Raw genomic sequence first — 14,976 nt, forward strand, 5'->3', positions numbered from 1 at the left:
TACTCTGATCCAGTCAGTCAACTGGGTACAATTGTGGACATCACATTTTAAGATCCTCATAGAGAAGAAGGGACACATTGACAAGAAAGGGACTGGGTTGATGGGAGGACTAGAGACAATGACATATGAACATTAGCTGAAGCAATTGGTTGTTTGTCCTGAAGAAGAGATTTAAGTAGGACATGATAGCAGTCTAAGTATTTGAATGACTATCACATGAAAGAACAATTAGTTTTGTCATACTTGGCCCCAGAGAGCAAGACCAGGAACAAGGCATAAAAGTTGTATTAAGGCAGATTTAGACTTAATGTAAAGAGAAATTTCCCAACAACTAAAGCCATCCAAAACTATAGTGGACTGCTTTTGGAGGTGGTGGTCCTCACTAGTGGTCTTCAAGTAGAGGCCAAATGACCATTTGTGTTGTAGAGAAGAGCCTTGATCAGGAATGAGATGGACTAGATTACTCAGATGTGCCCTCCTGCTTTGAAATTTAGTGATCTTGCTTAATACTTTGTAAAGAGCTCCAGCAGGACCTAAGTTCAAACCCCACCTCTGATGTTTATTCTTCTTGTGACCATGGACAAAATTATTTCTCCTCCCTAAGTTTCAGTTTCCTAATCTTTAGTCAACAAGCATTTCTAAAACACCTACTATGTGCCATGCGCTTTGTTAAGGGTACCAAAAAAAGGCAAAAAAAACCCCAAAAAACATTCCTGTTCTCAAGGATTGTACAGTCTAATGGAGGATCCAACATGCAAATAACTTTGTGCAAACAAGATAGATTTGGGATAATTTGGAGGCAATCGACAGATGGAAAGTACTAGCATTAAGGAGGACCAGGCTAGGTGCCTTGTAAAAAGTGACATTTTTTCTGGAGCTTGAAGGAAGAGAGGGAGGCAGAGAGAAGATGAGAAGAGTGTTCCAGGTATAGGAGACAGACATCCAGTGAAAACGCCCAGAGTTAGGAAATATAGTGTCATATGGGAAGAACAGCAAGAAGTTCAGATTATATTGTAAGGAGTAAGGTGCAAGAAGATTGAAAAGATGAGTTGTTGTTTTAGTTGTTTTTTCAGTCCTGTTGGACTCTTCCTCACCCCATTTGGGGTTTTCTTGGCAAAGATACTGGAGTGGTTTGCCATTTCCTTTTCCAGCTTATTTGACAGGTGAGGAAATTGAGGCAAATAGGGTTATGTGATTTGCCCAGGGTCACACAGCTACTAACTGTCTGAGGCCAGATTTGAACTCATGAAGATGACATTTCCTGACTCAGGCTCAGCACTCCAGCCACTGTGCCTCCCAGCTGCCCTAAAATGATAAGAAGAAACTACTTTATGAAGTGTTTTAAATGTCAAACAGAGGATTTTATATTTAATTCCGGAAGAGGGAGCAACTGGAGTTTAAGAGGCATGACATGGTCAGAGCTGTGCTTCAAGAAAATCAATTTGAAATCTACAAAAATGAAGGTCTTGGACTAAGTGGCCTCTAAGATCCTCTCCAGCTCTGTATTTATGATTCCATAATCTCTAAAGTCTCTTCTCTCTCTAAATCCTGTAATCTTTGACCTTCCAAGAAAGGTCTAAAGGCCAAAGCACAGAGAAGCAGGAAAGCAATTTGTTAAGGTACGCTTCCACAGGTTCCGTCCAACCTTTGCCACAAGCAGGAATAAATCCATCTCGAAACTCTCCAACTCTCACTAGGCCCCGCCCCTCACTATAGCCACTCCCACAGGCCCCGCCTCCGCTCCAGGAATTCCTTGCCCCCTCTCCCCAACCCCTCCCCCAGCTCCTTTCGGCCAGGATAGGAACCACAGAGATGGAGTCCTCCGGATTTCCTAGAAGAACCTAGCAAGCCCCTTTTGTGTCCCCGCCCCCCCTCGCTTCTCTTCCCAGTCCCGCCCCCTGCCTCTCCTCGAGGTGGGCTGGCTCCCTTTATCCCGAGCTCCATTGGCTGTGAGCAGGCGGGCGGGGCGGGCGCCTCTCAGGACCCACCCCCTCTCCTGCTCCTCAGCCCCGCCTCTGGAGTGTCGGTGGCAGGTGGTGTGATTGGGTGTGAATAAAGGAGAACGCGCGAGCGCAGCTTCCCGAGGCCAGCAATGCTCCCTTCCGCAGCCGGGTCCTCCGTCCGTTCTGTCCGGCCCGTGGGTAAGTGTCTGTCAGCCCTACAGGAAAAGATCACAGGGTTTGGATTCCAGAGACCTAGATAACAATACCGGCTCTGCCTATCATTCTTTGTAACCGTGAGCAAGTCACTTGACATATCATTGGCCAATCAGTGCGCCCATCAATCAGTCAGCTCTGTTGACACAGCGTTTAGTGGATGTGTCCGTTGGCTATCAGTTTTCAGTCCATCATCAGTTTTTCAACAGTCACTCGGTGGGTCAGTCAATCTTTAGTGGGTAAGTCAGCCCTCAGTGCCCAGTCGCTTGATCAGTTACAGTCACTTGTTTAGTTACCCCCTCTGTCTGTTGGTCGGTCAGTCTTTCAGCTATCCAATTTTCTGGTCAATTGGTCAATAAACCCATTCACTCCATCATCTCCTGAATTCCTGTCCTTCCTGGAGTGGGGACATGATTTCCCTTCATATCTGGGCTGGGGCACAAACATTTATCTGTCTAGCCTAAAGAAGGGAATAAAGGTTAGGTTGGCATACCTACACTGTAGGCAGACCTAATATTGAAAAAGAAAAAAGGAGATGGTTAATAAGAGGATTGACTGACCCACTAGGAGTGATTTCCTGACTAAAGGAATGACTGCTTACTGGCCTCTGACAGCTGATTGACCCCATTGACCCAATTGACCAAAACAAATTTCCACATTAGCCCTGTTATAGGAAAAATATGTGTGTATACATACATATGGCAGTTAGGTGGCACAGTGGCCAGACCTGGGTCAGGAAGACTAATTTTCCTGAGTTCAAATCTGGCCTCAAACACTTACTAGTTATGTGACCCTGGGCAAGTGACTTAACCCTTCTTGCCTCAGTTTCCTTATCTGTAAGATGAGCTGGACAAGAAAACCCCAAATGGGGTCACAAAGAATCAGACACGACTAAAACAAGTGAACAACTACTATATATGTATATGTATATATGTGTGTGTGTATGTATATATGTGTATGTATGTATGTATGTATGTATAAAAATGTGTGTATCATTCTCTACTCTGAGTCTTTTTAAGTCCCTATCATGTTTCATCATTAGTTCTCTGAAATTGTGGTCGGTCATTACACTGATCAGAGTTCCTAAATCTTTCTGGAATTGTAGTTGCTCAGAATTCCCAAAGTTGTTTGTCTTTATGCTATTGTTGTATAAATTGTTCTGCTGATTCTGTTCATTGCATCAACTCGTACAAGTCTTCCCAGGTTTATTTGAAACTATCCCCTTTATCATTTCTTACATCAAAATACTCTATCACCTCTATACAGTACCTTGTTCAGCCATTCCCCAGTTGATGCCCACCCCACCTCAGATTCTAATTCTGTGTCCCCTCCTCAAAAAGAGCTATAAATATTTTTGCATAGCCTTAGTTAGCATTTATTTTGTTTAGAATTAATTCCTCCCTCAATCTGAACTCCCTCTAATTCCCCTTTCTCTCCTGTTTCCCTATTGAGTGAAATGTATTTATGTACTATGTGTATGTGAATGACCTATCATGAATGACCTACACTTCAAATGGTGTCAGTACAGTTTTGTCAACATGTACCAATTAGGGATTAGGTAAAATTTCTATTTGGGTCATTTTTTTAAAAAAATGTTTTTCTGAGTGTGTGTATTCTTCCCTTCTTTGACCAGTTCAGATGAGCTTGAGATTCAAATTATCAGTAGCTCCCCCGCTTCCTCTTTGTATAGCTTTCTACTCACTCATCCCAATTATGAGATAATTTCCCTTCCCATCTATTGTATTCTTCTCCCCTTCTCTTTCTATTCTTCTTTTAAGATCTTCAAGATATGATATAACCACTCCCAAATCTTCTGTCCAATTAGATTCCTTCTATGACTCTTGATGATGATAGGGTTCAGAGGAGACATCTATATCATCTCTCCATATTAGAATGTAAGCAGAGTATCCTTGTTTACTCTCTTATGATTGTTTGTTCTTGTTTACCTTTTTATGCTTATCTTCACTTCTTGTTTAAACTTCAAAGTTTCTGCAGGGCTCTGATCTTTCCATCAGAAATACTTGAAAGTCTTCTGTTATCTCTTTCATTAAAGGTCGATCTTCCCCTCTGTATAATTATATTTGGTTTTAATGGGTAAGTTATTCTTTCCTCTAAGCCTATACCCTTTGCCTTCTGGAATTTTCTGTTACAAGTCCTCCACTCTTTTATAGTGGTGACTGCTAAATCATGTGTAATTCTGACTGTGACTACTAAGGTACTTGAATTCTTTCTTTCTGGCTGCTTGAAGTATTTTTTTTTCTTTGACATGGAAGCTATGGATTTTGGCTATAATGTTCCTGAGAAAGTTTTCATTTTGAAGTTTCTTTCAAGAGATTACTGGTAGATTCTTTCTATTTTGACTTTGTCTTCTGTTTTTAAGAGATCTGCATAGTTTTCTTGAAATATAATATCTAGGCTCTTTTTGTAGTTATGGCTTTCAGGTAGTTCAATGATTTTTAATTTTATTCTTCTCAGTCAGGATTCCAAGTCAGTTGTTTCTGCTGTAAAATACTTTGTATTGTCTTCTCTTTTTTTAGTCTGTTGACTTTGTTTTTAATATTTCTTATCTATTGACTTCAATTTGATCCATCCTAATTTTCAGTTTGTTGTGTGAGTAAGGTTTTATACCTCTTATGCAAATCTGTTGATTCCCTTTCCAATTCTTTCTTTCTATAGGCTCATTTCTTTTCCATTTTGTCCTGCAAGCATTATCATTTCATTTGTAAAAATGTTTTTCAACTCTAAAAAGATTCTTGCTTCATCTCTTTCAGGAATTCTAGTTGAATGTGTTCCCAAGCCATTGTTCTAAAGCCAAAACATGTACATGCTGGTACATGTTTTGGAGTCTTTCTTTTCTGGTTTTCTCTCTTGAGCATCCCTGTCACCATAATAGCTTTTTATGGTAGGATTCTTTTTTCCTTTGCTCACTCTTCCAGACTATTTCTTGACTTCAGACTTGATATAAGGGCCAAGTTCTGCACCCTTCTCTAGGGAAGTTCCAGGCTGGTTCTACTCTTGCTTTCTTGGAAGTACTGAATGTTGTAGGATCTCAGGAATAGTTCAGGCTGGGAACATTCAAGCTATCAGTGGTCTCAGAGTTGTCTAATCCAAGGCAAAGTCTGATCACTGACCCCCTGACCTGAGCTCTCCAAGTGCTTTATCCTAGGTTTGGGTCTGATTAACAGGTCCTACTCCTGCTGGACTCCACCACTTTCAGCCAGCTGGTAAGCTGCACTGGTTCAGTCAAAGAATAGCAAGCTTCCCTTTGGTCTGGGATTCCCTACCCTAGTTATTTCTCTGTAGGCTTCAGACTAGGCTAGAAGTTAGAACTGAACATCTGGACATCTAAGGGTTGGGAGGAAGGAAGAGAATCTGGAACCCAAAATTTAAAAAGAAAAAAAGTATTGCCTTGCCACAATGAAGGCCCAGTTGAGATTCTGTGATAGAAATTTATAGTGGGCCTAAGCACTTGGTTTCCCTATTTTCTGTAATTCTGGTAGTATATGAATAGGAGCAAAAGTGAGAGTAGGAGAAGAGGATGTGCCAGCGAGACTGGGCCCAAAAGGTTCACTGCTTGGAAGTTCAGTTTCTACTGGAATGCTAGGATGGGCTTCTATTTGAGAAATTGAATGCATAACCCATTAGGAAAGTTTCTCAAAATAGATGGTTTGCTAAATGCACATATTCTTCTTTTCTTCTGTTTGCTGTTCTTTCTTTTTTATAATGTGGGGCTTAAAAAACCCGCAAGTATATTTATACAAGATGTTGCTGTTTCTCTTAAAACAAACTTAGAAAGTAGTTTAACCACTCTGTGCTTATTTCCATTCTTCACAGGGGTTAAAGTTGCTTCTGTCTTTGTCACTGAGATGTTGAGATTCTATAGAAAGTGCTATGAATTTCCTAGAAAAAAAGCCTTAATAACATCCAAAAAATTATCATCATCAACTCTAAACATGGATAAATCAAATATCTGTATGTAACATTTTTCTTAAAGCATTTATTTTCTTTTAGGTTCACTTAAATTGCTTGAGTACACAGACATGGACCTCCAAAAGTCTCCTAAGGAAACAGTACTTATTACAGGAGGAGGTGGCTACTTTGGTTTCCGGTCGGTGCCTATGGGGAGGAAAAAAGTATACATGGATTTCTTTCCTAGGTTGCTGCTTTAATGGAAGATTAGAAAAAGTACAGCTGGGAGCTGTAATACTTTTGTAATACTATCACTTATGATATCATAGTGCTATCTCATATGTGAGCTAACTATATAACTACATTGGACTCTAAAATCAATTAATACATGTGTGTCTTGCTTCCAAAAACAAAAAGCAATATTTGAAAATCCAATTAAGTAAATATAATTAGAAGTGCTCTTTCACTTTAAAGAAGGATTTTTTAAAAAACAGCTACCATAATAGCTTTTAGTGTTTAGTTTTTAAACTAAGAGAGAATGGATGGGGCACTGAAAAAGAGAGAAAATGGGATTGAAAGCATTAAAAGCCATTACCTAGGGAAGATCACTTGAAAGGTAATTCTGTGACTCTCTGTAGTCACAAAATAAGCCAATTATATGGATAAATTTAGGAATTGTATATTACTTTTCAAGAACAAATTCCATATGTAAATTAAGCAAATCTGTAATTCCAAGAAAATTTAATTTAATTCACATTTCAGACATTAATAATTTGTCAGTCTTACTAGAGACAGCATAGTAATTAATACTTGTGATGTTTTCTCCTTCTCGTTTCAGTTTGGGGTGTACACTATGCAAGAAGGGTATTGCTGTGATTCTGTTTGATATCAACATTCCTATTCAAGATCTTCCCAAGGGGATGCAGTTGATATATGGAGATATTTGCTGTATCACTGATTTAGAGAAAGCCTTGCAAAATGTTACTTGTGTTTTCCATATTGCTTCCTTTGGCATGTCAGGAAAGGAGCAATTGAATCATAAGCATATTGAATATGTCAATGTAAAAGGCACAGAAAATGTACTCCAGGTTTGCAGAAGGAAAGGAGTACCAAGACTGGTTTATACTAGTACTTATAATGTGGTGTTTGGAGGCCAAGTTATAGTGAATGGGGATGAATCTCTGCCCTACCTACCTCTTCACCTTCATCCTGATCACTATTCCCGCACCAAATCTGTTGCAGAGAAAAAAGTGCTGGAGGCAAATGGTGCAGCCTTAGAAAGGGGAGTTGGTGTTCTGAGAACCTGTGTTTTGAGATCAGCTGGTATCTATGGGCCTGGAGAACAAAGGCATCTTCCCAGGATAGTGAGATATATAGAAAAGGGCCTCTTCAAATTTGTGTATGGCGATCCCAAAAGCTTGGTAGATTTTGTCCATGTGGATAACTTGGTACAAGCCCATATCCTGGCCTCAGAGGCATTAAAAGCTGACAAGAAACACATTGCCTCTGGACAGCCTTATTTTATCTCTGATGGAAGACCAGTGAACAATTTTGAATTCTTCCGGCCTTTAGTTGAAGGGTTGGGTTATCCATTCCCCACCTTACGCCTACCATTAAGCCTCATTTATTTCATTGCTTTCATGACAGAGATGGTCTTCTTCCTCTTAGGCAGGTTTTATAATTTCCAGCCTTTCCTCACCCGAACAGAAGTCTATAAAACTGGGGTCACACACTATTTCAGCATGGAGAAAGCTAGGAAGGAACTGGGTTATGAACCACAACCATTCGACTTCAAGGAAGTGGTAGATTGGTTTAAAGCTGAGGGTCATGGTAGAAAATTCCAAAATTACACCTTGAAGCATCTCATTTGGAATGGCATTTTGGTTTTCCTCCTAGCTGTTGCAGTTCTCACATGGTTTTCCAATGTCTATGGGTGATGTCAGTTTGAAAGATTTATTTTGGAAATTATTTTGTGGAGAACAAGGAATTTCCACAGCTAGCACAGCACTGTTGTTCCACAAGCAGATTCTAGAATGCACATAATCTTTCAAACAAGGGGCCAAATTTACGACTCCAACAACTGATCAAGAATAGCCTTTTATACATTAGATTCTATCTAGTCTTCAGTTATCCCTCCTAACTCAGAATGATGTCTGAGGGAAGAAAGGAATGAAAGATGAATCGGAAATTGTGTTTTGTTTTGTTTTCATTACTTCTTTTGAAGCTGTGGCTTAGGGGAAATACAGTCATTTCAAAATTTGTGTATGGGAGTAGATTTTCCTTGAATTTTTCCCAGAGCAGTTGTGTATTTTTCTCATAGCATATTCCAGAACCAGATAACACATTTCATTTAAAATGAACTAAAAACATGAACAGGCATCATATCTGCAGTGACTAAACACTTATAAGAAAGACTTAAAAATAATATTAATAACTTTTCAGTAAGATTTCAGGCTGGACACTCTTCTAAAGAGGGGGTAGGCACTGATAGAATTATGGAGTTGGAAGAAATCTTAGATGTCATCTAGTACAACCTCATCTACCCAGTTCAGAAATACCTTCTACATTATCCATAGCAGTGATAACATGTTGTGCTTAAACAGCTCCTTTGATGATGAATTCCGTATCTGATTCCATATTTAAACATTTCTAATCATTAAAACATTCCTATATCCAACCAAAATCTGTTTCTGTAATTTCCACCTATTGATCTTCCGAGGCCTCAAGTTTTTGTTATCTGTTATCTAATAGCTTCTAATATGTCCTCAGGGTCAGCATTTTTAGAGCTTATTGGACTGTTTTCCCCTATTAGTCTGTAAACTCCTTGAGATTAGGAACTTTTGTGCCTTACTTATCTATGTATCCCTCACAGTGCCTTATACTTAGTAGGTGATAGTTGTTTCTTCAGTGAAATTGAGAGCCTGTAGGACAATTTTTTAATCTGTTCAATGGTCATCCATCTTTGTCTTCTAAGACAGATTTGATTTTTAGAGATAGCAAAAATTCATTCTAAGCCAAAGTTCACAAATAGGATAGAAGATCAAGGCGTGGACTTTTCTTTTTGATCAAAATTGCATAACTCTAATGACTAATTTTGTTGACTGGTTCTAGAGACAGCCACTAAACAAGGAATCCAAACGTGTTTTAAGCACTGGAATCATTGTTGGAATGGGTATAGCCTACCATACCTACAACTTTGAGGATAACCCTTATACAAATGTATATGTTCTGGACTGTTAATTAAAAAGAAGTCTCATTGTTTTATAATCCCATCTCCTATAGATTTTGTTTTTAAATGCAGTATTCAAAGATTTCCTTTTAGCTATTTTGCCTACAATAGAATAGTGGCTACCAGATGAATAATGGTATCATGGAGATGATCTTGTGGTCCGAACAGCTGTTTCAGCTACAGGGATCATTGACTAAGAGAAGGATTACATGTTTTTCCACTCAACTTTCCTTTTTAAAAAAGAATAAAACTTTACTTTTCAAATGTTAGACAAGAAAATAGTCTTAGAGCACACTTTTAAAGAAGTATTTATCTTGAAGTTGGGAAACTTCAGGCAAGTCAAAGTTTTGACTTTACTTTCTCTATCTCTGTCTTAGTTTCCTCATCAGTAAAATGAAGGGCTTGGACTAGATCAGCGATTCTCAAAATGTGGTCTGGGGACCCATATATGTTCATGAGTCCCTTTCAGGGGGTCATCAAGGTCAAATCTATTTTCTAAGATGTTTTATTAAACATTTATTATTAAATTATATTTATTTTTATAATACATCTTATATATAATAATTGTAATTATTAAAATGTATTAAACTAAGATGTTTTCATTTTGAACATGGTAAATATTGATAGATAAAACCCACATAAACAAAAGTCTTTGGGATTTAAGAATATAAAGGCGTCCTGAGACCAAAAAGTTTGAGAATCATTGGACTAGACGGTCTCTAAAGTGTCTTATGGCTCTAATGTGACTTATGTAAGGTCACAATTTAAATAAAAATCGCTGACATTTCTATAACACTTTAAGATTTGCAAAGTGCTTTATAAACATTATCTCATTTGGTCAACAAACATTAAAGCACTTAATATATACAAAGTACTATGCGAAGTACTGAAATTCAAAGACAAAAACAAAACAATCCTTACCCTCACGTAACTTATATTCCACTGGTCAGTCAATAAACATTTATTAAGTGTCTGATATGTGCCAGGCACTGTGCTAAGTGCTGGGGATGCAAAGAAAGCAAGGAAAGCGGGGGGGGGGGGGGGGGGGGGGGGAGGCAAACCAGTCCCTACTCTCAAGGAATCCACAGTCTAATGGGGAAGAAAACAACCAAACAGCCATAAATAAAGTATATACAGGATAATTTGGATATGGGTTGTAATCTTGTAGAAAATGTGGTTAGGAATGTTGTATCTGCATATCACTCATCAAGATGTGGAAGCTGCTGAGGTATTGACAGCTGTAGGCTGTTGGTGCTACTAGATGAAGAGACTGAGATGAACCCTAATTACCAAATAAATGTGGGGAATGGGAGATGTAATTAGGGGCAGAGTCTCATGTGGGGAAATCAGGCACTCTGGATAGGCTGTAAACCCTGCATTACCCAGCTAATAGGGAAACGGGAGGAAACTGTGATTCGGGACTAGGGATAAAAAGCTTTGCTCCTGCTTCTGTAAGGTGTGCCCACACATGGGACACCCAGCCTTGCTAGGCCATTAATAAAAAGTTGTTTTGTTTTTTTTTTCTGATTCACCAATAGCTTCGTAGAACTTTTGTTGCTTACAATCTATATTATTTAGAGGGAACATACAAATAGGTGAGATCACATTGTTCTTTCCATGACACCATACTATTTCTATATATAATACCTTATCTTAGAAATGATGGTTGTTCCCAACAAATGGCACTTTTTATAAACTGATTTAATTACAAAAAATTCCCTAGAACCACTTTTGATCAAAAACAAAGCAATTTAAATAGCAATTTGAAAAAAAAATAAGCAGATTTAACAGAGAACCTGAAGTTGTCCCCTTGTATTCTCTTGTTGAATGCTTTCTGCCAGATTCCTGCTGGCCCTGTTAATCCATCCCCCCAGACACCTTGATTTTTTTTTTTTTTGCCAAGCTATAGGAAGGAAAATAGTATCCTGTATTTAATAACCCCCTGTAATGGAACAGTGATCCTTGTATTAGTGACAAAAGATTAGGAAATGATCTTGCTCAGAACAGTCCAGTAGTCATGCTCATGCCCCTGGGGACCTAGAATAGAAGTCAGTGTTCCCACTCTGGGTTTATTTCCTTCATTGCACTTGGCCTCCTTTACATAGTCAGAATTTTCCAATCAGGCAACAACTACTGAGCGCTCACATGTGCCCATTATACTATAGAATGTAGGGAAGATCAAGGTTCAAGACAAGATCCATGTCCTTGAGCAGGTTATAATCTGAGGAGATAAGATGTGTACAAGTGAAAATTCAGTAACACTTCCAGAAAACATATATTCAAATGGTTATCACAAGTTTTGTTCAAAATGATTTGCTTTGTTTTAGGTTCTTTCAGAAAATAGCAATCTTCAGCAGCACTCAGTCCTAAAGAAGTAGTATCGCCATCACAATTTTGCCCAGTTTACATAATGGAAAAGGCCCATTTCATAGTATTTTGAGCTATAAAAGGAACATTGTAGTCCAACTCTCTGTGATTCCAGTTGGGGTGTGTGTTTGGGTACAGAGGGCTACTTTTCACAAAATCTTGCTCTCTTCTGCTCCCATCCAGTGAAACCCTGGATCCTTCAGTATCTGGCTCATATTCCTCCCCCAAGGTTTGGGTCCTTTAGCACCTTTATAAGCATTCAGGCTAACAACAGCAATAACACAAGAAGTTTTATTTATAAAGTAAAAATGCAGAAATGCTTTATACCTCAAGCCATAGATAAGAAAATTCTCCCTTCCCATAAGGAGCTATACGATCCTAACTTATGGTACTACTTTTTGTGACTTGAGGTTCCCAGAAGGTTGACTTCTCTTCTGCTTGGACCTGTATGCTCCCTTTGAGTCAGTACCAACAAAGGAAAGGTCCAAATTTCCTGTCCTCCTTTTTTGCTTCATTTTTTGGCTCTGAACCTCCTTCAGTCCTCAGTTCAGCCCCTTCTGTTTCTCAGTTCTGTGATTCTTTGTGACACCAATTTTTCACACTTTGGTGCTCCAGTGCTTTGCTGTCAGCTGAGCAGCATTAACGAGAATGGGCTTCTTTGGAGACTGGGCAGACTTTTCTCCTGATCTGTATGAGACTTGTCATGTCCATCAATTCCTACTCCTCTAATTGTCAGGCTGAAATTAGCACAAGCAGCAGAGAATCGATCCGTACTCTGTTGCATATCACTCTCAAGGTCTTTCTGAAGAACTTTGGTATTGATTGTGAGACATGGGAGACACTGGCACAGGACCGCCCAGCATGGCATACCCTCATCAAGGAAGGTGCTGTGTTCTGTGACGAAAGCAGAATTGCAGTAGCTCAAAAGAAATGTGTGATGCACAAGTTTAGAGACATCTCCATCCCAAACATTTAAGCATACTATTTGTGCCTGACCTGTGGTGTGAGTGTATGAGTTGGAAGTCAAAAAGCATTTAAGTGCTTCCTACGTACCAGGAACTGTTCTAAGTGCTGCTTTGCTATTGTTCAGTCAATTCAGTTGTGTCTGACTCTTCATAACCCCATTTGGGGTTTTCTTGGCAATGATCCTAGAGTGATTTGCAAAATGGTGCAAAGAACTGCAAAAACCAAAAACTGTTCCCATCCTCAAGGATCTCACATTCTAGGACATAATATGTCAGTAACTAGGTACATACAAGGTGCATCCAAAGTATTTGGAAAGCAACCTCAGCAAGGAAGGCCTCCTGAAGAAGGTGAGGTTTGAGCTAATTCTGAAAGGAAACTGAGATTTAGGTGACTGTGACAGATTCCTGTCTGCCCTCCCTCTGCTTCTAGGGCCATGAAGTATTATTCCCAGTCTATGCCACTTGTATCCCACATGGTACCTTAAACAGAAACGATTCCCATCTTGTATGTGTGCCTCCATTGCACAAGGGGGTGGGGATACAACTTAATTTGGTGTAGTGGGAATAGTGGAGGATTTGAAGTTAGAAGCCCTGGGTTTGAATCTTGGCTCTGCTATTTACTACTTATGTGACCTTTGACACATCTCTTGGCATCCTCATCTATAAAATGAGGGGATTAATCAAGATGACTCTAAAATCATTTCTAGCCCTAAATCTATAATGCCATGACTTCCCCAACTACTTGATGCATAAACACTACAGCCCTTGTGTTGCCAATGAAACACCTGAGGCCCAGAGAAGTAAAGTTATTTGTCCAGGTTCATAGAGTTAATAAGTAATGGAGCCAGGTTTTTCTGAAGTCCGCCTGCTCATTATTTCTCATACAATCTGATGCTGAGTGAAGTGAGCAACACCAGGAGAACATGGTACATGGTAACAGCCACATTGTGTGATGACTAACTTTGATAGACTTATCTCTTCTTAACAATGCAAGGATCTAAGACAACTCCAAAAGACTCATGATGGAAAATGCTGTCCACATCCATAAAAAGAACTATGGAGTTTGAATGCTGATTGAAGCATATTATTTGCTTTCTCTCTCTCTTTTTTTTGTTTCTTCTTTCTAATAGTTTCTCTCATTGGTTCCAATTCTTCTTTACAACATGACTAATGTGAAAATAGGTTTAATATGAATGTACATGTTGAGCCTGTATCAATTTACATGCCTTCTTGGGGTGGGGGGGAGGGGAGAGATGGGGAAAAAATTTGGAACTCAAAATCTTATGGAAGTGATTACTGAAAACTAAAAACAAATAAATTGATTAATTTTAAAAATATAAGTAATAGAGCCAAAATTCAAACCCAGGTCCTGTGATCCAAAATCCGTTGCTCTTTCCATCACACTATTAAATAAAAGGCGTGTACAGTTTCTGGTAACTGGCCCAGAGTACACACAAGTTCCTATTTCCAATTAGTACCCCCAGGGCAAACCCTGGTCTGAAGTGGGCTTATCAGTTGTTTTCAAATTAGCATTTTGTAAAATGTGTTCTTTCACACTTTCATTTAATCCTCACAACAGTCTTGTAGTCTTGTGTGGCTGAGAGTTGTCTCATCTGTAAAATGGGGAAAATAGGATTTGGAGAGGGAAATGACTTGTCCAAGACCACACAGTACTAGAAAAGTAGAACTTCAGAATAGGTCTTCTAAATTGAAGGGGGAAATGGGCTTTAGATGTGTTTGTCTTTTTCTAGAAATAGTTCCAATTATCCCACAAAAAGACTGTTTAATCTATACGGCATTTCCCGCATTCTATCTCATTTCTTCACTTCCCTAATTGATTCACTCAGAGTTTTCCACAACATTTTTCGATATGCTGCTGAACTTCTCTGTGTCCCAGGTCTCCTTTTTGTAACTACACTGTTTAGCCAGCAAATACAAGTACCATCTGTGATCTTTAAAGGGTTCTCTGTAACAGCATCTAGTCCCATGAGAGCCAATCAAGGAATCAGAGAGGTAGAAGATGGTATTGAGATTGGTTTCATTGTCAGTCATGGGGTGTTTAGGACCCCAGGCATAGAGGTCACAAGATTTTTTTTGCTGTCCTAATCTTGGCTTAATGTTTACAGACGAGTGAACTAAAATATCTAAACTTGATCTATCAAAATCCTCAGTGTTTTCAATTTCAGTCTTCTGTGGGGTTCCTCTTTGACGAATTCTCCTTTCTGGGTTTTCTTTACTCTTTTGGTTCTCCTCCTGCCTAGCTGATGGCTGCTTAGTCTTCTTTGCTGACTTTTTATCCACGTCATGTCCACTAAGTGCATATATCCCCCAAGGCTGTCTCTTAAGTTCT

At 39.1% G+C, this 14,976-nt stretch overlaps 1 protein-coding gene across 2 annotated transcripts; it reads left to right on the forward strand.

The window, feature by feature from the left end:
- Positions 1-1,937: 1,937 nt before the first annotated feature.
- SDR42E1 (short chain dehydrogenase/reductase family 42E, member 1) lies at positions 1,938-9,332 on the forward strand. Of its 2 annotated transcripts, none has more exons than XM_020992638.2 (3): positions 1,938-2,141; positions 6,168-6,264; positions 6,904-9,332. In XM_020992638.2, exons 1-3 carry the CDS (start codon positions 2,093-2,095, stop codon positions 8,000-8,002), a joined length of 1,245 nt encoding a protein of 414 aa, XP_020848297.1. In that variant the 5' UTR covers positions 1,938-2,092; the 3' UTR covers positions 8,003-9,332. The 2 variants fall into 2 exon arrangements, with proteins under 2 accessions (XP_020848297.1, XP_020848295.1); XM_020992636.1 differs by lacking the exon at positions 1,938-2,141 and adding an exon at positions 2,154-2,395.
- Positions 9,333-14,976: the final 5,644 nt, after the last annotated feature.

Source organism: Phascolarctos cinereus, unplaced genomic scaffold, assembly GCF_003287225.1.
Source record: "Phascolarctos cinereus isolate Bilbo 61053 unplaced genomic scaffold, phaCin_HiC Scaffold_2;HRSCAF=192, whole genome shotgun sequence".
NCBI classification, from domain to species: Eukaryota; Metazoa; Chordata; class Mammalia; order Diprotodontia; family Phascolarctidae; genus Phascolarctos; species Phascolarctos cinereus.